At 33.4% G+C, this 24,767-nt stretch overlaps 1 protein-coding gene across 1 annotated transcript in view; it reads right to left on the reverse strand.

Moving 5' to 3' along the window:
* Positions 1–24,767, reverse strand: part of Vmat (Vesicular monoamine transporter) — a 230,889-nt gene that overhangs the window by 105,242 nt on the left and 100,880 nt on the right. The window contains exon 2 of the mRNA XM_072536073.1: positions 9,589–9,752. Within this exon, the coding sequence (XP_072392174.1) occupies positions 9,589–9,724 (136 nt within the window). The 5' untranslated portion in view covers positions 9,725–9,752. The remainder of the gene's footprint in view (positions 1–9,588; positions 9,753–24,767) is intronic.

Here is a 24,767-nt window from a genome sequence, read left to right on the forward strand (position 1 = left end):
TAGAATGACGACAGACGACAATGTACAACTGTTCTAGTTATCAGATTCTGATTTTGATGGATCACTTTTGAAGGTTTAATTGATTCAGATAGTCTTGTAGTACGTACTTCTTGGATTGTCGAATCTGCTCTTTGACTTGGAAGTGGTTATAAGATATTTGTGGCGGAGCCAACTGGAATCGACCTGAATTTGAGTACAGAAATAGATTTTACGTTTAAAGACGTCCTTTATATTGGGTTAAATATAATATTAGGTAAGAAAACTTTCATATAAGGTAAACAGATCTAATAATTGCAAAGTTAAGGAATATTTGACTTTAGACGTAAATGTTAAGGAAACGAAATAATAGAGAGAATAGATTTAAAGAATTTTTGATAGCTTGATGTTTTCTTTATCAAAATAATTAATAAAAAATGACAAATGTGTTTTAATTCCGACCTAATGGTGATTTAAAACGTTCAGCCCCGGTGTTATAATTTTTTTTTTCTTGTCCAGTGGTCAGCATTTTATTTTTTGTAAATAAGACTCGAGTCGTGGATGCGTTTCTGCATTTCTGATTCATTGTAAAAAAAAATATTTGACAATCGAGTTATTGCACAACATTTTTCAGGCATCACATTGATGCCTCGCTGTCCGAGAACTATAAATTGGTTTGTCTGGACAGTGTGGCATTTACGTGATGTCTCAAACTTGTTTATTCTTGTATGAAGTGACGGAAGTATTTGACGTTATATTCTGAGTCATTATTTGTTCGGTACTCTTTGCGTATGGTTATTGTATGAGTGTACTATTAAATATTAGATTACACGAATTTTTTCGATGGATTCCTACGATAAAGAACAGAAAAACCTTGTTGTAAGTTTATACGAAGAGCTTATGTCAGATAAAGACGTAGGAGTGGATGAGACTTATGGAAATTCTGGATCATCAGATGATTATATACCCAGTGACACATAAACCTCGGATTCTTCCGAAAAAATTCCTAGGAAACTGAGAAAATTACATGGCATCAGTGTAGTACCGGACGAACGCAATCTTGCAGTGCCAGGACCTAGCGGTATACCAAAAATAGCGTTACGGGCAGTTGAAAATGAGGTAAGTTTTCCTAAACTTTTATGTGGAAAGTCATACCTAATTTCTGTTTAGGATGACCTGATACAACAGACAATAGAAACTGTAATTTCTGCATTTGCTGCTGTCGCAGAAGAAGATGAAGGAGAGAGTTCAGATTTATTATGGAGCAAAGTTGACACTTCCAAGTTGAAAAATTTTCCGCAGACTATTCAGAATGCTGGAATAAGACTGGGTTATTACAACAATTTTACAGAAACTCCTTATTTCTTTTACAAACTATTTGTGACTGATGACTTGATCGATTATATAGTTGATCAAACGAATTTATACGAAAATCAACAGATAAATGGCCGATCTGTAGCCAAATCTAAATGTAAACATTGGATACCAACTACAAGAAAGGAAATGGAAATATTCTTTGGGGTAACTATATGGATGGGATTGCTAAAAGCACCACGATTACGCGACTATTGGAGCAGAAATTACTTATTTGTTACCAATATAAGACAAAAAATGTCTAGAAATCGTTTTGAGCAATTACTTTCAAATATTCACTTCAACAATAATGAAACAGCGCCACAACCAAACACACCGGATTTTGATTGGCTTCACAAAATATATCCGTTGGTTCAAAAACTTATTTCTAGATTTCAGCAAATTGTTACTCAACAAAAAAATGTCTGTATTGATGAGACGATGGTACCATATCGTGGTCGCTTGAAATTCAAGCAATATATCAATAATAAAGCAAAGTCTTGTGATCAACATCGGATGATAAGTCTAATTAACCACATTTCGAAGGCATACACCAAGGTTATTTACAACAGAATAAGCAAAAAATGCGAGGATAACATTGGAGATTCGCAGTTTGGGTTTCGGAATTCTCTTGGGACAAGAGAAGCACTTTTTAGTCTACAGGTACTCATCCAGCGCTGCAGAAATATGAACAAAGACGTGTACATATGCTTTATAGACTACGCAAAAGCATTCGATAACGTAAAACACGAAAAGATAATTGAAGTTCTCCATAAGATCGGAGTCGACTACAGAGACATTCGAACAATAGCAAGTCTCTATTGGGGCCAAACAGCTAAAGTGAAAGTAGGATCTACATTGACCAATAAAATTGAGATCAAGAAAGGGGTACGACAGGGCTGTATCTTGTCTCGTATTGTCTTTAATATATATTCAGAAGAAATATTTAAGACAGCGCTGAAGGAAAGCACAGAAGGCATAAAGATAAATGGAGAAATAATTAATAACATAAGGTATGCTGATGACACTGTGATTCTAGCAAGTAGCATGGAGGAACTAAGTTGCCTAATGAGTAAGATACACAAAACAAGTGCACAATACGGACTCAGACTAAATATCACAAAAACCAAATGGATGTTAGTAAGCAAAACCCAACAACCACCACAGCAACTGATATTAGACAATGAAAGAATTGAACACGTGGATTCGTACATCTACTTGGGAACAACAGTTAACCCAAATTGGGATCAAGCGAAGGAAATACGTATAAGAGTAGAAAAGGCAAGAGCATCGTTCACTAGCATGAAGCAAATTTTCACCTCTAAAAGCCTCACCCTACCTCTCAAAATTCGACTTCTGAAATGTTATGTATTCCCGGTTTTGTTATATGGAATGGAGGCGTGGACAATGACCGCAACATTAATGAAAAAAGTAGAGGCCTTCGAAATGTGGGCTTACCGACGTATATTACGTATATCCTGGACTGAGCACGTGACCAACGAAGAGGTACTACGCCGGATAGGTAAAGAGAGAGAGAGGTAGGAATAAGTATAAAAAAAAAAAGTTGGAATACTTGGGAATACTATGAGACATAATAAATATAGAGTACTACAACTGATCGTTCAAGGGAAAATAGACAGCAGAAGGGGTCCAGGGAGGAGAAGACACTCGTGGCTCCAAAACTTGCGGCAATGGTTCGGATTATCATCTGCTGAACTATTCAGATCTGCCGTAAACAAAGTCAGAATAGCCATGTTGATTGCCAACGTTCGGAACGGACAAGGCACATGAAGAAGAAGATCAAAAATAAAAAACACAAATTTGGTATCAAATTATTGAAGCTTTGCTTAGAAAACGACTACACTTATGACCTCAAAATTTACTGTGGAAAAGATAGTCAGGGTGGTCAAAATGCCTCTTTATCTGTTGTTCTATTACTTATGGAAGGGTTGTTAGATAGTGGTCATACTCTCTTCACAGATAATTATTATATTATCGTCACCCTTGCTCATACACTGCTCAGCCGTACAACTCACCTTGTAGGCACTGTTCGGTCAAACAGAAAAATGAATTGTCCCGAGGTTGTCAAGAAAAACCTAAAAAAAATGAAAAAATTGCCCTACAATGGCAAAGAAATAGAAAACCCCAAAATGATTGTTGATTACAATGATTCAAAATCCTTTATTGATCTCTCAGATCAGAAAAAAGCGTATTTACATTGCTGAATAAATGGTACAGGAAATTAGCCACAGAATTATTGTTTGGTAGTGCCTTGGTGAATGCTCATATTGTATATACAGTAAAACCTCCCTTAACCGAAACCTTTTTAACCGAAACATCGTTTAACCGAAACGGCTGACAGTTTCAATAATTTCGTCAATAAAAAGTAAATGTTTGTCGCAAAACGTAAACAATTCCGTTAATTTCACTCACCAATTGATGTCTATGTGTGTTGGGAAATCACAAAGACCAAGAGCTCTAAAAGATATTTCCGAAAAGGCATTTTAAGGTATAGAAGCCAAAAAAGTTCATGGATGTCGACCACTTTATTTTTAGAATGGTCTGAAAATGAATTCGTCTTAAGTGTAAAATCCTTTTTAAAATCAAAAAACCTTCTCATCAAAGCATTGTTGCTTGTTGACAATGCGCCCTCACCCTCAAAATCTACAAAATGGTGACAATTGTCAGATTTTTGCCACCGAATATCACAAGCTTAATCCAGCCGTTAGACCAGGGAGTCATAGAGACATTCAAGAGACATTATAGAGAAGCATTCTTAAGACATCTGTTATTACAGGAGACGAATTAATCCAAAAGTGTTCCCGAAATTCTCAAATCTTTAACAATAAAACATTTTTATTTATGAGCTGAGTCGTGGGCCAAGATCAAATCTTCAACTTTGGAAAAATGCTGGAACAAACTTTTTGATAAGATTTTGATTGACGATCCCGAAGAAGAAAATGGTAAGAAAACGACAGAAGAAATTAAACCTTTCATTAAAAATTTGCCGGGACATGACGAAATTAACTAAGAAGAGATACGTGACTGGTTAGCAGCTGATGACTCAGAATGTGACTTCATCGACCAGGACATCATTGATATGGTTCTTTATCAATACAACCTGAGCATATCAGATGACGAAGATGACGACCCAAGAGGCAACAGTCAGCACAAGACCGTCGACGAGATTTTCAATGCTTTAGAGGAAAGAATTTTATACAGTAGGCCTAATTAGTTAGGGACACGACTAGATTCTTAATTTTTGTTGTCATTACATAAAGTTTTGTCCTTTTCAGATTGCTTTACGTTTCGTCGAACAATCGAATGAGGCAAACTCATGACGTTCTGCAAATTAACGATGGAGGGAGAGAGAAACATTGTTGTCAAACGAAAACGCAAAAAAATAGCAGATTTCTTTAAAAAAGCATGTTAAACTTGTTCATTTTACTTAATTTTATTACTTTATTTTGGATTTACTTATTAGAAAACATTACGAAATCAACTCATAGTATTTTTTAATACCAATACTTTGATCAAGAATATTATAAAAAACAATGTTATTTTTAACCGAAATTCTTGTTATCCGAAACGGCCTCCCCCCCAATTATTTCGGTTAACCGAGTTTTAATGGACACAGGTTACACAAACTAAAGAGTTCAAAACAGAAGTCGCTATAGATCTACTGGGTGAAATATCCACTATTGAAACTAATATCAACGATAACACCGATGTCAGTCATGAGCTTTTAGAAGGAAGAAAAAACAGATGTGTGGTTTGCTACGTCAGAATCAAGAATGAATTGGGGCGGAAGGAAGCTCAAAACAAGTGTTCTCTTTCTAAATTTTTGTGCAACCAATGCAAAAAACATTATTGTATTTCTTGTTTTTTCTCAACACATAATGCTGTAACAATAAAACACTGAAAACTCTGTTTTCAAAACTTCCACAAAATTTATTTTAAATTCTTATCACTACAGCTGTTTCGGCTGATTGCCTTTCTCTTCACCTACGCACTTCACCTTCTAGATCATAGTCATTCTTTTAATGACGAATTTAAAATTCTACACATTCAAAATAAAGGCCTTAAGCTATCTTTGTGAGAATCTATGGAAATCTACAAATTAAAAAATAACAGATATAATTCTGAATGACCAGCTTGAGACAAACAGTTCTCCCCTCCTCAAACTATTTCATTAGAGACTATAAAGTGTAAACCCATGCCAAAAACAGATCACTTGAGAAAGGCAATTAGCCGAAACAGCTGTAGTGATAAGAATTTAAAATAAATTTTGTGGAAGTTTTGAAAACAGAGTTTTCAGTGTTTTATTGTTACATAAAATGAATTTCCATCAAGTAACGGTCGAATCCATCAATTACATAATGCTGTTTTAAAATAATAAGGTGTTATATTATTATAATTATTTTTGCACATTCTAAATAAAATCTTTTATTTTTTTTTCATAAAGTTTTATAATTTCCATATCTTTCGTAAAATCCGTCTCACATCCGATCAGGAAATATTATTTTGCTCCTTGGACCACCCTGTCCAACTTACAATGTAATTTATATAGCTGTGGGGGCACAGTTGATGCCACGGTGTCCCGAATACAAAACTGTAGTGTGGCATTAGAGTGATGCCTCACTGTCCCAAGAGTACTATTTAGTGAGGCATCATATTGATACCACCCGGGGCTGAACGTGTTTTCGGGTGTATATATCAAAAGAATTATTTTGTATAAAAGAGGCAAAGAAAAACTAAATTAAATAAAACGATGTACATATCTAATACATTTTGAACATAAGAAAAACACAACAAATAATACTTTCATAAGTTACTTAGCAACAGTCTTTTTTTATTTATTGCATAAGAGCAAAGAACTGTAAAAGACCTACAAATTATTTATCTCAGATACAGAAAAAAGATTCCTTTTATTATTGCACTGAGGCAATGCTGCAATTAAACAAACAACTTCCTCTGGATCATACCAAATAATATAATCTATCTCTGGCCATCTCTAACGATATCCTATTTTTTTCATAGCTTGGATTTTAAATTTATCTTGTTATTTCTTCTACCACTCCTGGACAATGTTTCTCCTCGTAAACTACAATGACGTAATCACCTAGTTCGTAGTTGCCCACCTTTAAATCCATAGAGTTCTTTTACCTGCCTTTCTCCCAGAACCAACATTTTTGTTTATAATTTAATTTTGTTTTTTATTTGCTCCATCTGTCTCTCCTCTTTATTTTTATTTATTCTCAATGTTTAGGGTTAATTTCATAGCTATTGGAAATTTTAATTTTTTCTGTTCTCTTGCCAGATTCTGCATTTTTCTGCGTGATGTTAGGCTTTTTTTTCATTTTCTTCAAGCTTTTGTTTTTTCCTTGCACACTTTTCATTTTTTCAGCTTCTATTTTTCTCTGGTACTTGCAAAATGCATTTTTAAATGATGTTGGAAATTTTGAAGAAGTGACAAAATAGAATTCAACAGAATTTATGGGAGATTAATTTTCAAAATAGGTTCAGAAATCATGAACTATTTTGCGCCATGTAGCTTTGGCAGATCGCAATATAGCAACATCAAGCGGCTGCATGAATGTATGGAATTTGGAACCAGTGCTACCAAAATAATTAAATTTTCACGACAAAATTCGCCCAATGCTAGGTATATTGGCTAACATGATCATCCAGAAATAACACGACAGGTCGCTTAACATTTTTTTCGTTCAACCATTTATTAAAATAGTTTGCGACATCCATCCACGTTCATTGTATCCGATACCCCAATCTATTGGCATAGTTGGAACTAAATGTTTTGGTAGCCTTGTATAAGAAAACAAAACCTCTTTTAACTAAAACTTGTTTGTAATATGGAGCCATAAAAAGGCTGTCACGTTGACTAAAATAATGAAATACTTTCTTGAACCAATTTCTTATCCTTTCCTCTGTAACAAAGGTAACAAAGGAACGGCTAGCTGTCGGATTTTACGATACATACATACATTTCCAGTTAGAAAATTTGGCTAACTTTAGATTTTTAAGGAGCACTGTTACAGTGTTAATAAGCTGATTGCGTGTCACGGGAAAACCCGCGACAGCCAAAAACAACATCTATTTTACGATTAGTTTTTCCTCATCACTAGTTGGGATATCGCAGGGAGTCGTAGACCTCGTAGGGAGTCGTACTCCCTGCAAGAGAATAACCGTCAGGGTCCGAAGGCGCTTCTCTCTGTCTCAACAGGTCAGGTCGGGTGAAGCATTTCTGTGATTCTCTTTCTTAGTTTAGTGACTTCGTTGGTGTGTTCTAGTTTGCCAGTTGATTGTGTTTGAACAATAAAGTAAAGTGGTGAGTACATTCTAATTAAAATAGAAAGTAGTAATAGCGATTGTAGTAATGTAGATGCATGAACTGCTGCTAAAAAACAGAAGAAAAACAGGCCATGTTCGTGACGTTGTGAAACTTCTGAGATCCACTACTTATGAGGTAGGGTCAGATTGCAATTGCCACCGTTTTCGTTGTTTTGGGAACGTCAATGACTCAATTCAATGAACTTGCTAACTACGATGATCAGAATCGATATTTATATGGTCTGATAACCTTTCTCCCTAATATTTGTCGAGGAATTTGAGTGTCTACAGGGACATCTAAACTTGCTTCGTATTCCTATCGTGTTAAGAGTGGCCCTGATGGAGACTTTTGTGATGTGCAAGTATATATCATTCTTGTTCATTTATGGAATTTCTGCTTTCCGAGTGCAAAAAATTTGAGAATCACTGGCCTCAACTGGCACTGTACCATTAGACGCTAGAGAAAAACACGGAAATAGACCCCACAAAATGTCTGAAGATACTCTCGTCAAAGTGACAGAATTTATTGGTTCCTTAAAAAGAATAAAATCGCATTACCCCGGAAAAAAGTAAGGAAACTTATCTTCCTGAAGAACTCACCATAAATAAGTTACATACTATGTACTTAGAAAGCAATCCCAAGAGTAAATTATCGTAATGACAAGTTTCGCAAAATTTTTGAAAAAATTTTATTATTACATTCGGTTTTCCAAGGAAAGACACCTGTAGCTACTGTGACACTATAAAAGGGGAAATATCTGCCATTTCGCAGCTATTAGATGAATGATGATGAATATTAAACCCAAATGTTGGAGAAATTACAAAAAAAAAACAACGAGAGACAACTTCATCTTGCGAGAAGTGAAAAATGTTATTCTGTGAAAAGAAAATATCGGAAATTGTCGTCAAAAGCAATCGATACCGAAGCTATAATCATAGACTTCCAAAACAATTTACCAACCCCTAATGTGACCTCAAAAGATGTCTACTATAAACGACTTACTTTTACAACTTAATTTTACAAGCTTTAATGTACATGTATTAGCCGATTCTACCACTGTTTTCTGTATTTATGACGAATCGGTAGCAAAAAAGGGGGCTGACGATGTGTGTTCGATGATTCATCACTTTGTGTATAACGTAATGTCATCTCAGTTTAAAATTTAATAATATTTTGCGACTCTTGTGAAGGGCAAAATGAAAATTACACAATTTTTAGGTTCCTTTTGTTCGTATTTTCTGGCCTAACATCATCAGAAACGAAGATCTACTACACCTGACCGTGGACGAGATAAAAGGTCAAGGAAAGTCTTGGAATGAGGTGAAGACCTTAGCGCAAAATAGAACGGCGCGTTTTCACTAAAGCTCTATGCTCCACTAAGGAGTTCACTAACCTTATGTATATATATATATATATATATATATATATATATATATATATATATATATATATAATATATATATATATATATATATATATATATATATATATATATATATATATATATATTCATATATTCAGTTTCTTCATTATCTAGTTTAGACAGAAGGGCAGTTTGAGTTTGTGAAAGTAATTTTTCCTATCAGAGGACATTTCTATCTATCACTCCGCAACAGCAAAACGAAACCGAAACCGTTCCAAGTGATGGACTGTGAAAAGGACATCAAATTTCTGAATTGAACTAAGCACTTCTCCAACAAGTATCTCAAGTTATCAGTAAAAGTAACCATTACAATTACTATCTCAACGGTACCTTTACAAAATTTCAAATAAAATACAATTTCTTCTGTTCCACAGTAACTTTCTTCACTTACAAACAAAAAAGTATCTATAATCAATTGATTTTTAATAAAGTCATCAAATATTTGTATTACTTTCAATCTGACATAAAAGAAAATTGTTGCACTTACCGACGGTGGTGAGCAGCATGTTGTCCAAGAGGAGTGCGATGGCGACAATGACCAATACGAGGCGGCGCGACTCCCGGCATCTTTGCACCCACCCCCCGAATTTCGTCCCCGCCATCCAATCGTTCACCACAGTCATCTTAGTTCTTTCAGTAGACGACAATTATCTACGACAATAAATATATTTTTATCAATAATATTTTATACACTTTAAAAATATGTTTTTAATAATAAAATTTTTATTACGAATCATCTAGTAATAAAGAGCTATCAACATCTTGTTGCTATTCACAAGTCCTCACAGACACTTCGTCTAAGGACTAGCAACTTCAGTGGAGTCTTAAGTTGCCATGTGATCAATTCCTTTTATAATTTAAACATCATAGTTTTTAAACATCAAAGATGTTATTTAAAGTTAATCAAACTACAGTTAAAGAGTTTTTACTCATATATTTAGTGGCTTCCAGATAGCACTGACGATGGAATCATTATTCCGAAAACATTCTTTGATCTAGCCCGATAGGGTTTTTTTTATTAATATACCTTTTATAAAGGAATTAAAAAAAATATTTTAAAATTATTCGCCAAAGTATCGGAAACCTCGAAAGAATTTTGACGAATTCAGTGCAGTATTGGGCCAACTAAATATGGATTGTGATTTAACAGAACTGACTGAAGCATCTAACCTTAATTTCGTACATGACCAATCGTGTTCGTAATAATCGATAATCTTTCTAGCGGTAAATTTAAATATTGGTTGTCTTTACACTTACGAGAGTAAACTAAAAATAAATTAATTCACAATTACAGCGTAGAAACAACAGTTCTGATATACAACGTAATATACTACGATTTTTATTGGCTGGGTTAATGACATTTCAGACAAGAGTCTTGAGAGATAGAGATAATTAATCTATTGGTTAGTCTTTTCCATTACATATTTTTTTATATTACTAAAATTTTGATCAACTCCTGATATGCCACCGCATGGCGGCAAGAAAAAACCACACAATCTCCAAGCGATCAATAATAATAATGAAAACGATAATATGGATATTTCGAATAATGGAAATAATGCGATAATAAATGATAAGTCTGATAATGAGAAAAAAGAAATTTAATCAAAGCTACAACAGATACAAGAATAATGCTGTAGGGCCATACTTAGTTGTAGTAGAAGGAATCGAGAAAAAATCCAAAATAGGCAAATATAATTACTTTCAAATAGCAAATGACCTCTTCAATTTAAATTTAAAGGATATCTTGGAGGTTAAAGTCAAAGGTATAAATAAAATTGGTGTTTATTTCACAAATAACGAAGCGGCTAACAATTTTATTAAAAACTCTGTTAATCTTAAAGATAAATATAACATATATATTTCATATAATCAGATAACATGTAAGGGCATCATCAAAGATGGTAACCCGTCACTAACCCAAGATCAAATCAAAAAATCATTAATCTCGCTCTTCGATTTTATAGACATCAAAAGATTAAACAGAAAAATTATTAAAGATGATAACTCGGTTGAATATGCTCCTACAGGCACACACTTTTGATTGTAAGATATTACCAAGCGAGATAAAAATTAGTTATCTTAAATTCAACATTATTCCATATGTATCGAGAGTCATACAATGTTATAAATGTTTGATATATGGTCATACCAGGACTCTTTGCAGAACTAAATCAAAATGTCATAATTATGGACAGCAGGTGGAAGAGGGTGAATTAGAGTCACATCTAGAGGCAAAATGCCTAACGATGTGCATATATTGTAAGAGTCCTTAACATAGCTCGTTAATAAAAAGTGTCCTGAATATACCAGACAAACTGAAATTAAAAAGTTAATGGCATACGAAAACACATCATTTCATGAAGCGGTACAACTAGCACCAAAAAATTACTTAAGTAAAAACTATAGAAAAGAAGATAGTCAATCATCCGGCTAACTTACCAAGCATTCAACCAAAACATAACACAGAAAACAACAGTATTAATATTAATCAAAGAAGAACTACTGCAAGCCAGTGCATAAATTCTAAAAGGAGTTACGTTTCTGCAGTTAAATCTACAAAGAAAAGAAATATTTCATGTGATAAAACTCTACATAAATCGCAATTAATAAATCAAAATGGTAGATTGTCTCAACTAAATAATATAGTTCAAATTAATGAAACTCCATCTATATCTGGTATAATATTTAAGCACAATCTATATTGGTCAGACCAAATAGATAACATGATTAATAAAGCCCAAAAGGGCATTGTAGACTATGGTGGGAATCAGACTCAAGAACACTAAAATTAATATATAATGGCTTGATACAAGCACAATTAGATTATGGTGCCACTATAATTAATTACTTCTCTCAACAAAATTTTATGAAATTAAACAGAATACAATTCCAAGCTTTGAGAACAAGACATGGGATGATGAAATCTACTCCCACTAATGTCATTCTAGCAGAAAGTGCCACTATCGATCTACACCATAGATTTAAATGGATTGCCACGAAATAGCTACATAGCAAAACTTAGCAGAACTGCAAATCTTTCATTATTAAATATGTATCTAGACTTAAAAAAATATCGTAGTTATCAACAAGGATATTGGAAGGAAAAAAATCCAACATATTTGATTGACGCTTTAACAGCAGTCAAAAAGGTTTCACTATCAATACAATATAACCAAATATATTCAACAAACGAATACAATATCTACACTTATAATGTACCAATCATAAAAACATTATTAAAAAAATAGTTCCCATAACCTTTGGGAATATTATAATTTTGTAAATTCGTATTACTATAATTACATACAAATATTTACAGATGTTTCAAAGAAACAAAAAAATCAAAACCTCAATAAAGCCAAAACGGACATAGGAATATACATACCTAGTATTAATTATTTCTTTTCTGAAAAAATTTCTTCACTTATTAATATCTTTACAGCTGAAATAATAGCTATTCAAAAAGACCTAGTGATTTGTGAGGAAAAAAATTTTGATAAAGCTATAATATTTACGAACTCAAAAAGCGCTATAGACAAAATTAATAACAATATAATAACTGCAACAAAGGACTACAGGGTCTTGGAACTTAAAAAGAAACTATACTATTTAAATAAATATAGGAAAGATATTAGATTATGTTGGTTTCCTGGACATAACGATATCGAGGGAAATGAAATAGCTGACAAACTGGCAAACGTTGGGGCTGAATTAAATATTCCTGCTAAAATTAGATTAAGTAACTTGGATAACATGCCATTATTAAAAAATAAAATATGTTCTATACATCAAAATAATTGTTTAAATTCTTTTCAATATAAAGGTAAGTGGTATAACAACATAGAAAAATTTCTTCCTAATAAACCATGGTTTGACACAATCCCATACATAGATAGGCGGCATATTACTACCATTATTAGAACGAGGACTGGTCATTGCCTGACAGGAGTAAATTTATATAAAATCAACATACAGTCCATCTAATTTACATACCGTTGCACATCATTATCATTGACAGAGATCGAAGTTGACATAGTTGCCAAAGTATAAAAAAATCCTGAATCCATTTTAAATCAAATAGGTCACAATTATTGCAAAAGTGGATTATGCAACAAAACAAGTTAATATTTAATGTAAATAAATAGAAACTTTTTTCATTACTTATTAGTCAACATTGCAACTGTCAAATAAGTGTTACCAATTTATGACAAAATATCACCTTCGTTCGATTACAGCTACAGTGTGTTCCGAACAAATGTTCTGCATAAAAACGATTTATAATGCATTTATACAAAGTAAATGAATCGTATTATTGTGTATTTCTTTAAGTTAACCTTAATATTAATTACTATTTAAATGGGAATAAGCCACAATTAAAGGTTAACCCTTTATAGGTCTGTGGTCGATATTTCGACCACTGCTCTTATTAATACTTATGAGCTAGTAATTGACATGAAAAGTTACCGAAGTGCAAATTCAGTGTTTGTAAATGAATTGTACCCAAAATGAACACCACAGAACAAATTACGGCAACGTGGCAGCAATGTGGTCGATTCGCCAACCACAACCCATCATACTCTGTAAGTTACCGTTGAACGTGATCACAGGTTTTTGCCGTTTGTAAAAGTTAGAAAAATAATTTACAAAAGATTTATACATCAAACTCAAGGTAACACATCACAGTATTAGGGTCTTTTATTATCTATTCAGATTTTATTGGCGCTAAGATGATATATCTTGATTTACTAAACATAACCTCAAAGTAGCACATACTGATTTTACAATTGTTCTATTGAAATATATTTTCACTCTTGTTTATTTTAAATCTATACAATTATATTCTTTTTTTACGTAAATCTGACTTACTTGAATAATATTTCCAAGAATTAAATTGCTGTGCGGTAGATCAAGTAATTAAATTTTTCAAGTATTTGTATACAACAATGTACGTATCTTTTGCAGTAAAATGGAACACCGCAATATACTTGAAAATTTACAAAATATGACTCAGGATGATTTATTTGATTACATAGATGGTATTCCATATCAACAAGCCATAAATTCAGATTTTGAGGGTGATTCTGATGCAGAAGATAATCTTCCTATTTCCAACCGAACGTCGGTTGCATCCAACGCGACTATTACTTCATTGTCTAATGATGACAAGGTTGAATTTCTTGATGTTGATTCATATGACTCAATGGATGATATAGCTTTCCACCCTCAGGTAAGAACAAATCGCATTTTTGATGACGTCGATACTTCCTCAGGCGAAGACGAAATAGAAGAGAACCAAGAGAACACAGTAAAGTGCGATGATACATATAAATGGAGAAAGAACGCTTCAGATGCACAAAAATATTCGAATGCGCCGTTTACCAGACCATTTGGCCCAGCAAAACCGGTCAATATAAATCCACCATTCGACGTGTTTTCTTTGTTCATGAGCAAAGATATTATAGCTAATATAATTACACAGTCAAATCTCTATGCTTAACAACAAAATCATAATAATCTCGACCTAACTGAGGAAGAACTAAAAGCATTTCTAGGGGTTCTTATAATCATGGGGTTTCATAAACTACCTAGTTTGAGACATTATTGGTCAACTGATATTAACATGCACGTGCCAAGAGTTTCGCAATTTTTTACGCAAAAACGATTCTTAAAAATTCTTCGTTTTCTCCATCTAAACAATAACGAAAACATGGAAAGAAATCAAAATAACCCCAATTTTGACAAACTGTTCAAAGTAAGGCCTTTGATAACAGAACTGCAGCAACGCTTTCAAGAGAACTTTTATACAAGTAGAAATATATGCCGAAAAAGCCCATAAAAAGAGGCTTTAAAGTTTGGGTCGTTGCATGCTCCGAAACTGGATACGTGCACAAATTTAGCATATATGAAGGCAAATCTCAATCACAACATGCTGAATATGGTTTAGGCGCTAAAACGGTATTAGACATTACCGAGTCTCTTAGCGGCGCAAACTACTGCATTTATTTCGATAATTTTTTCTCGAGTTTTCCTCTTCTTAAGAAAATGTTAACCTATGATTTGTTCTGCTGTGGAACTTTTAGAATAAATCGTAAAGGCTTTCCAACACAAATGAGAAAGGACAAAACAATGAAAATGGGAGAACACGATTATTTCATGTCCAATGATATGTCTGTTGTTAAATGGAAAGATCGGGGGCGCAAATGCGTTTTAGTCGGCAGTACTATGCATAATCCACTTGAGATTACTTCAGTTTTGCGAAGAAAACCGAATGGTGAACAAGAAAGTGTTAAGTGTCCAAAAGCCATAAGTGATTACAATCGCTATATGGGTGGAGTCGATCTATTCGATCAACTTCATGCTTCTTATCCAATTTCATGGAAATCCCGAAGATGGTATATGAAGATTATTTACTATTTGATTGATGCAGCAGTGGTAAATTCATATATAACTTATAAGACTACAATGAAAATGAGGTCCATTAAATCGGAACCAATGAGTCACCTGTATTTTAGAAGTGTATTGGCCAACGAGCTCATAGGTGATTTCTATAACAAAAAGAGACCAGGACCTAAGGTAACAATAGGAAGAAATAAACTGAAGAAAATGGGAGCAACCACTAATTCTGTTAGCGTTGAAAACACGGCGAGACTAAGCGATGTTGGCAATCACATGCCAGAAAAAGGAACATCAAGACGTTGTGCACTCTGTTCAACGAGAGCAAAGCCAAAACGTTCAAGTATTAAATGCTCAGATTGCCAGGTTGCATTATGTATTCAATGTTTTCCATTATTTCATAATAAAAATGTTTAATTAATGTGTTTTTTTCTGTGGTCGATTATGGAACCACAACTACATTTACCAAAGTCAACATACCTAATCAGGCTGTGGTCGAAATTTCAACCACCTAAAAAAAAACAACAAGGAGTGAAAATAAAATGAAAATACGAATAAAAGTTCAATAACGGATCATTCCTTATCTATAATCTGCAAAGAATTTGTTTATATTACCAAAAAATAATTTTGCCCTATAAAGGGTTAAAATACGTTTATTTTCAATTTCCACTTCGCAAATCGTTTTCAAAATACAGAATTTTTTGAGAACGATTTCCGAAGTGGAAATTGAAACGTCAATAAACGTATTTTAACCTTTAATTGTGGCTTATTCCCATTTAAATAGTAATTAATTTAAAATGCCACAAGAAAATAGCTTCAGAACAATATTAACCTTAATAGAAATCTTTAAATATTAGTTCCACGCGTATATAATAAAATATGTCTAGTGGCTGTAATGCCAGTGTACTTGGCAAAGTAATTCTAAAAAAGAACACACCTACCGCCTACATATTTAGTGTTGGTATCATGTGACCTCACGGGCTATGACGTGGATGTCGTGCAATGGTAAGTAAATTAGATGAAGTATATGGATTTTGATTTAGCAGAAATTACTTTTTAGCCATAATTTTATACATGACCAATCATTAAAAATTGATAAAATATACGTGCCCCTTCCCATGTCAGTTGGCTCACTTATGGAATTTGCATTTTAAGGCGATTACCATAAACATATTATATTCTGCATATTTTTATAAGTTCCCATACTAATCGATATGGCATTTTTATTAATATTTATTAAAAACATTACCCTTATGGTTTTTAATTAATTTTCAACAATAAAACAAAATTCACTATACCCTGGCCACAGAATAAATAACAATCAGAATATGCACTCTCAGATGCCGCCTTTGAAGTTTATCAGCACGCGAACGCCATGTTTTAGACGGAAACATAGACTCGAATTAAGAAATTTGTGACAAGCTACGAGAGAAATGGAATTTAAATTTTTAGAGATTAATAATTGAGTAGATTTGAAATAATTTAATCTATTCTTCAACTAAACGTACGAATAAAATAGTGCATATTATGTCTATAGTTGCCGTAAATAAATTAAACCGGGTTAATTTGTCTATGCGAATAAGCATAGACAAATCTATTTTCACAATAGTAACCGGATCTATGAGTCGAATATATGGAAAGGTGTTAAAGAACCGAATCGAGAGAGAATACTTAGATTATGAAGCAGAAGAACAAGCAGGATTTCGTACGGGTCGATCCACTATTGACCACATTTTCTCTTTAACCCAGATAATAAAAAAAAAGATGGCAAGGAATCAAGAGATTCATATGTTGTTCGTCGACCTACGGAAAGCCTACGACAGCGTTCCACTGAAGAAGCTGTGGCAATCAATGGAAAACACGAATATTAATATAGAATTAATAAAAGCCGTCAAAGTGCTATACAACCAACCAAAAACAAAGATAAAAGCAGGGACACAAATAACAACAGGATTTATAACATCAAAAGGATTAAAGCAAGGATGTTGCTTGTCTCCCACTTTATTTAAAATATACCTCGAAAGTGCTTTAAAAAGATGGAAAGAAAAATGCAGGACAATGGGGATACCGCTCACCAATACTATGGTATATACGCTTAACTTTGCAGACGATCAAGTAATAATGGCTCAAGATTATGACGATTTAAACTATATGGCACGAAAATTAATTGAAGAGTATGATATATGGGGTCTAGAAGTAAATAAAAAGAAAACCGAATACCTGTGCATTGGAGCAGAACAAAAAGATCTCATATTAGACGATAACACTACGATAAAGCACTGCTGTGACTACAAATACCTAGGTATCACTATTTCACAAGATGGAACATTAGACAAAGCCATAAGAGAGAGAAATACGTCAGGGAGAAAAGCCATCACAATGTTAAACATCATTTTATGGGACCAATCCATCAGCAAATAAAATAAAAAGAGGATATATGAGACTATAGTAAAAAGTAACACTTCATACAGCTGTGAGGTATGGCCACTGAAAGAAAGAACACTGTCAACGCTGAAAGCGACGGAAATGGATTTTTGGAGAAGAGCCGCAGGAAGATCTAGAAGAGAAAGGACTACCAACGAACGCATTAGAGAAATAATGGGAATCAAACGAACAATTACAGATGACCTAATAACAAAACAACTTATCTGGTTCGGACACATACAAAGAATGGACGAACAACGAATGCCAAAAGAAATACTAAAGTGGCAACCAGAAGGAAAGAGAAAACGAGGTAGACCGAGAAAAAGTTGGAGCGAAGGAATAAATAAAGAACTGAGAGAGAGGGCCATAGAAGAAGATCGATGGAACAACCGGTCTAAGAGGCGATTGGAAGTCGGAAAATGGCAGAGAACGTTATAAACCGACAAGTAGTAGTAGTAGTAGTAGTAATTTGTCTATGCACACCCTATAAAATGTCACTGAACAGTACTAGTTCAGACTAAAGCATGGCTGATTCCGTCTGCGCGAACGAGATGCGCGTACTTATTTTTTCAAGCAGAGTGGGCATTCTGATTATTTATTATTCTGTGCCCTGACATTCATGTATATCAACATACGTTGATTTTTTCATAGTTACGTTACATCCAGAGGTAGCTATGGAAAAATGACATCAAAACAATAATATTATTGTCAGTTAATGTCATATATTTTGTAGTATTGAAAAGCTTTTTGCCGTTTGTGGACAATGGGTCTAGGTAAAGTTATCGATGAGAAAATTTGTTTAACCATTATTAAATTTTTTATTTCTGAAAAATCCAATTCGGAAATCATGAATATATTGCAATTGTCATGCTATATTGTAAGAAATATAATCAGAAGATACAAAACTACAGGTTCGGTCGTCACAAAACCTAGAAATGCACGAAAAAGTAAAATAACCGAAGCAGATCGACGACATTAAGACGCATTATAGTGAAAAATCGACAATCAAATTATATGGAGTTAGGTGTTTTATGGAGAGACGTTATTGGAAGACACGTTTCTAGATCAAAATGTCACCGAGAGGCCCACAAATTAGGATTTGGTACTTCTAAAGTAATTTTTATAGTAGAAAAAATTGGTACGAATTGTTTTTAATAAATTTCATTTTATTTTAGGCTAAGGAAAAGCCACTTTTAACATTACAACAAAATAAAAATAAACTGTGATAAAATAAAGGCAGATATCGAGCACAATTTTATTAATTAAATTTTGCCCAAGTACTTTCGCTCCCTGCCTAGAGCATATTCAGGAGAATTTCGTCAATTTTGGCCTATGTAACAATCACAGAATGTCATAAACATAAAATTGTACATAACACTACACTACACAAGGACAAAGAGTTTAAAATTATTTAAAATAGGCGAAGCTACATTATGGTCGGCAACAGGAGAGAGAATGATTCTCTCTTCTTGTCAATTTACAACATAGATATTATTACAGTTTCACATTCACAAAGAACACAGTGTGGATAATTAAATTTACTTTATTCGTGATATATCTTTTAGTAACTGTCAACGCTACCTCGTATCTTTCACCAGCTACGATTATTCAGATGACTCGCAGCTATATCAATAATGGAAAGCAAAGAGGTCGGAAAACTCTCTCTACGTATCTCTCTGACTAAGAAAACACAGGTCTGCGTTTGTCAAAGATTGATATTTAATAAAACTGGGTACGTAATGTTTGTCCACAGAAAAATAAATGTTTAAGCTACGACTTAATTAAAAAGGGGATTCAGAGAACAATTGATCCTTCTGTATATGAAGGCATGTGGAATAGGACTAATTTTCAATTGAAGGAAGGTGATGGGATATTAAATTTGTTTCGATGTGGTTTCGTTTAAAATACCACATTTTTGGTTGCTTTAAAATCTTCCATGGTTGTTATAGTGTATTTTTATGTATGAGAGAGTAATAAAACAATAAATTATATATGCAAATCCCTAAACTGTTGATACGGGTGACTCAATGAAAAACAGATATTTGTCAATAAGTTTACAGAAGTATATAGGAAAACAATTTTAAATTGAGTATGACCACCAGGTATAAAGGTTGGAGCAGAATAGAATACAATAGTTGTGAGGGTTACTAATCCCTTAATAAGGTTGCCAGTGTCGGAGTGATGGAGGTTAACAGGTACTAATGAATTTGCAAGAAATGTAAGATGTTTATTTTATTGGTTATATATAACCAATAAAAGTTTAATAAGTACCTACCTATTTGCAAAATAAAGTTTAATTCTTTAGATAAAATAAAACGTTTTATTTTATCTGAAATGAGTGCATTCCACGAAGTAAGGGTTTCAACAATCAAACATTTAATTCTTTAATTCCAGGAATCTACGACAGTAATGGACTAGATAATTACCTTCTAAACTTATTCCACAGAAAATGTGATAGTGGGTTTTTCCATTTTGTATATAGGAAGGTCCAAGTGGCGTATTCAAAATTCTTAACAGTTCACTAAAAGTAGGTACTTCAGTTGCAATGTGCAGTTTATTGTGTATACTAGTGTTATGGAAAATTTGGAAGTGCCGTGTAAACGCCGAAAAATTGGTCCTCTAACAGTTAATGAAAAAACATTAATATTTAATTGTTTTAAATCATTTACAGACAAACGTTTATGTGAAAGTGTTGATGAGACCGTTGAGTTAGTTAGCAGTACACTTGGTGTTGGGAAATCTACGATTTACAGAGTTATTAAAGAAGAGAAATGTGGTAGTTTTCAAATGCCACGTAATGCTCCAGGGAAACCAAAATTTCAAATAGAATATCATTTTAAAGAAGGACTTCGACGGAAAGTGCATGAATTCTTCTTTAGACAAGAATTTCCAACATTGGATAAAGTTCTTGTCTCAGTTCGAGATGATAAGGATTACCCAGAAATGAGTCGAAGTACGTTATGGAAACTTTTAAAAGAAATAGGCTTCCGCTGGAAAAAGAATCCCAGAAAGTCTATTTTATTAGAAAGAAGCGATATTGTCATATGGAGAAGACATTTTCTAAGAACCATAAAGGAAATGAGAAACCAAAAAAGAAAAATATTTTATCTTGATGAAACATGGATCAACGAGGGTCATACACCAAATAAATTTTGGCAGGATGAAACTGTTACAAGTCAAAGGCACGCTTTTGTAAATAACTTATCTACTGGTTTAAACCCACCATCAGGAAAGGGACGCAGGTTGATAATAGTACACATTGGCAGTTCAGACGGTTTTGTTGAAGGTGGTTTATTAACTTTTGAATCAACTCGTACCGGTGACTACCATGAAGACATGAACGCTGATGTCTTTCAAGAATGGTTCGAACAAATGATAGATCTTCTTCCTAAGAACTGTGTAATAGTAATGGATAATGCAAGTTATCACTCCAGACTTATAGAAGGACTGCCCACAACCAAGTGGTTAAAAAAAGACTTGCAGAATTGGCTGAGTTCAAAAAATATTACGTACCATCCCGGATCTATAAGAAAGGAACTTTATTCGTTGTGTGCCCTTCATAAAGAAAAATTTAAAAAATACGAAATTGATGAAATTGCCAAAAATCGTGGAATAACAGTACTTAGATCCCCACCATATCATTGTGAATTAAACCCGATTGAACTGGTATGGGCACAGATAAAGAGTGAAGTTTCAAGAAAAAATACCACTTTTAAAATTCATGATGTTAAACAGTTGTTTTTGGAGGCCGTAAATAATGTAAAACCTGAAAACTGGGAAAAGGCAGTAAATCACACTATTAAAGAAGAGGAAAAAATGTGGAAGCTGGACAATATTACTGATAAAATGATCGAGCCAGTTATTATAAATCTTGGTTCTGAAAGTTCATCTTCTGAATCTGATTTGGATTTGTAACAAGTAGCTGTAAGTTTTATATTAATATTTTTATTCATCTATTTAACATACCTTAGACGGTTTTAAAAACTCTTTTTCTCTTTTGTAATTTTTAAAAATTAAAAAAAATGTGAATTTTTTAAAACCCTTTTTAATGTAGGCCAGTCAGTTCTAATATAGTGTGTGATAAAAGAGGTCACTTTTGTTTACATACACATAACACTTTATAACACTGAAATAATTCATTTATTTTTTACAATTATTCAAAGTAATTTTTCAATTAATCTTGAGCACGCCCATGGAGTGGTCGGAGCTACCAGTTAAAATTATGCTAATTACTCTCTCGTTCATAAAAATAAACTATAAAAGGTTCAATGTATTTTTATTTTTTAACATTCAATTCAAACTCTACATTGTATATGTGAGTGAGAGAAAAAAGAAATAAATTTATGAGCTTTCCGATTTCTGATAAATACCGTCAACAATAATTCATCCCGATTTTATTTTTAGCGTTTTTCGAATCATGGTAGTCCCTTGAATTTAATGGAAAATTAAAGAGGCTTGTAATGTAACAGCAGCACCCGGTTTTTTGCAAGGTCGGTGGTAATTAAAACTGCTAAAAATAAAATAATATAATCGTGGATTAAAACGCATTAGCTGATTTCAACGATATTGGATAAAAATGCGTTTTATTTGTAAAAAAACTCAAACAGTATATTTGAAAAATATCCTGAGGTAACCTTTTGTTTTTCTGTTTAACGATGTTGTTAATATAAAAATTTACCAAAAGTGAAATATAAGTAATTTATTTATGGTATCCATTTCAGTGATGAAAATTATGTTTGTTCTTCATGTATTAAAGTTAACCTGTACTGTAATTTATTACATACATATGTTCTTTATACTAGAGAACACTTTATTCTAAAAACAACAATGGCGTAACTACAATTTAGGAGGGGTGGAAGTAACCAAAGAGGCCCTCGTCCGCAATATAAGAAAAAGCTAAGACGAAATACAACGTGTTTGAAATTTAAATATAAAGTATAATAAAATATACCTATGCTATGCTAAAAATAACTTTTAATTGAATTAATATGGTCTGGTTAACAGAGGAAATGGGAGAAAGCACCAGGCCCAGACGACATATACATAGAGGTTCTAATAATGTTGAGTGAAGACAATATAGAGGCGTTGGTAGATATTTTTAATGACATTTATAGGCCCGGTCAAATACCATAGGATTAGCTTCAATCAACCTTTATACTAATCCCAAAAAAGCCAAACGCTAATAGTTGCGACCAATTCCGAATGATCAGCTTATTGAGCCAGGTCCTAAAACTCTTCTTAAAGATAATTCACACAAGAATATACAACAGATGTGAAAGAGACATTAGCCCCACACAGTTCGGTTTCAGACAAAGATTTGGCACAAGAGAAGCACTTTATAGCTTAACTATCCTACTTCAGAAATGCAAAGATCATCAAAAAGATGTCGTCCTATGCTTTATAGATTGTCAGAAAGCGTTCGATTGTGTTAATCATTCAGAATTAGTAAGATTGCTCCAGAAACAATCGATAGATGAGAATGACCTTAAAATCATAAAGAACCTTTATATGAATCAAGTGGAATCTGTGAGAGTAGGACTGAAATCTACATCATATTTACCAATCTAAAAAGGTGTACGACAGGGTTGTGTTCTATCACCTCTCCTTTTTAATCTTTACTATGAAACGATTTTCGATAGAGCCTTAAGTGACACTGAAGATGAAATCAAAATCAACCGACAGACTATTAGTAATCTTCGCAATGCTAATGATACAGTCACAATAGCTGATAGCCAAGAAGCGCTACAACAACTAATAGATAAAATAAACACTGCAGGAGGACGACTGGGCTTGAAGATTAATACAGACAAGACGAAGGTAATGGTGATTAGCAGAACACGAAATATGCAATTAAACAATAAGAACATCCAAAAGGTCCCCAAGTTCAGATATCTCGGTAGTTGGTAAAGGATCTAGATCTAGACATAGAGATACGTAGTAGAATTGAGCAAGCCAAAACAGCATTTACTAATATGAGAACCTTGCTAAGCAACAGCAGCCTTAACTTCCAGCCAACTAGCAGCTTCGATATCGCTTTGTAAAATGTTACATTTACTCCATACTGCTATATGGTGTAGAAACCTGGACCATAAAGGCCAATGTGATGAACCGATTGGAGGCCTTTGAAATGTGGGTATTTATAAGACTACTTAAAATTCCCTGGACAGATCACACAACAAATGTCGAAGTATTAAATCGAATGGACAGAGAACGAGAATTGCTGCCAATAATAAACAGAAGAAAAACTGCTTATCTGAGTCATATATTTCGAAATTCCAAGTACCAGTTCTTAAAGCTTATTATGGAAGGGAAGATAGAAGGAGAACGGGGCATCGGAAGAAGGAAATACTCATGGCTTAAAAACATAAGGGATTGGACAAATCTCGATGCCCATGCACTCTTTAGAGCCACACAAGACCGAGAGGAGTATGCCAGAATTGTCGCCAATATCCACTAATTGGATAGGGCACCATAAAAAGATAAGGTTTTATTTATTATTCAAACATTAAAGCAAGGGTTAATATTGATAACACGAGATTATTTTGTTAATATTCATCCCTTAATTTATTTCAGAGTTTTTACTTACAAACATTTTTTTTTATTTTTATTTCTAAATTATCTTGATTAAGTTGTCAAAGTTGATGTTGTTTGCGAGTATTGTTAAACTATTTAGCTGGGTCTGGCTCATCGTGGATCGTAAACAGCTTTTTATTAGTTTTAATTTTGTAAAACTTCTTTAATTAGAAGCAATAGAGACACATACTGTTCCAAAGACATTTGGAACAGATTCCATCAGGTCCATATCAAGAATTATCTGTGGCCATCTTCAATGTAGTCCAATTTATG

Source organism: Diabrotica undecimpunctata, chromosome 1 (assembly GCF_040954645.1).
Source record: "Diabrotica undecimpunctata isolate CICGRU chromosome 1, icDiaUnde3, whole genome shotgun sequence".
Lineage (NCBI taxonomy): Eukaryota > Metazoa > Arthropoda > Insecta > Coleoptera > Chrysomelidae > Diabrotica > Diabrotica undecimpunctata.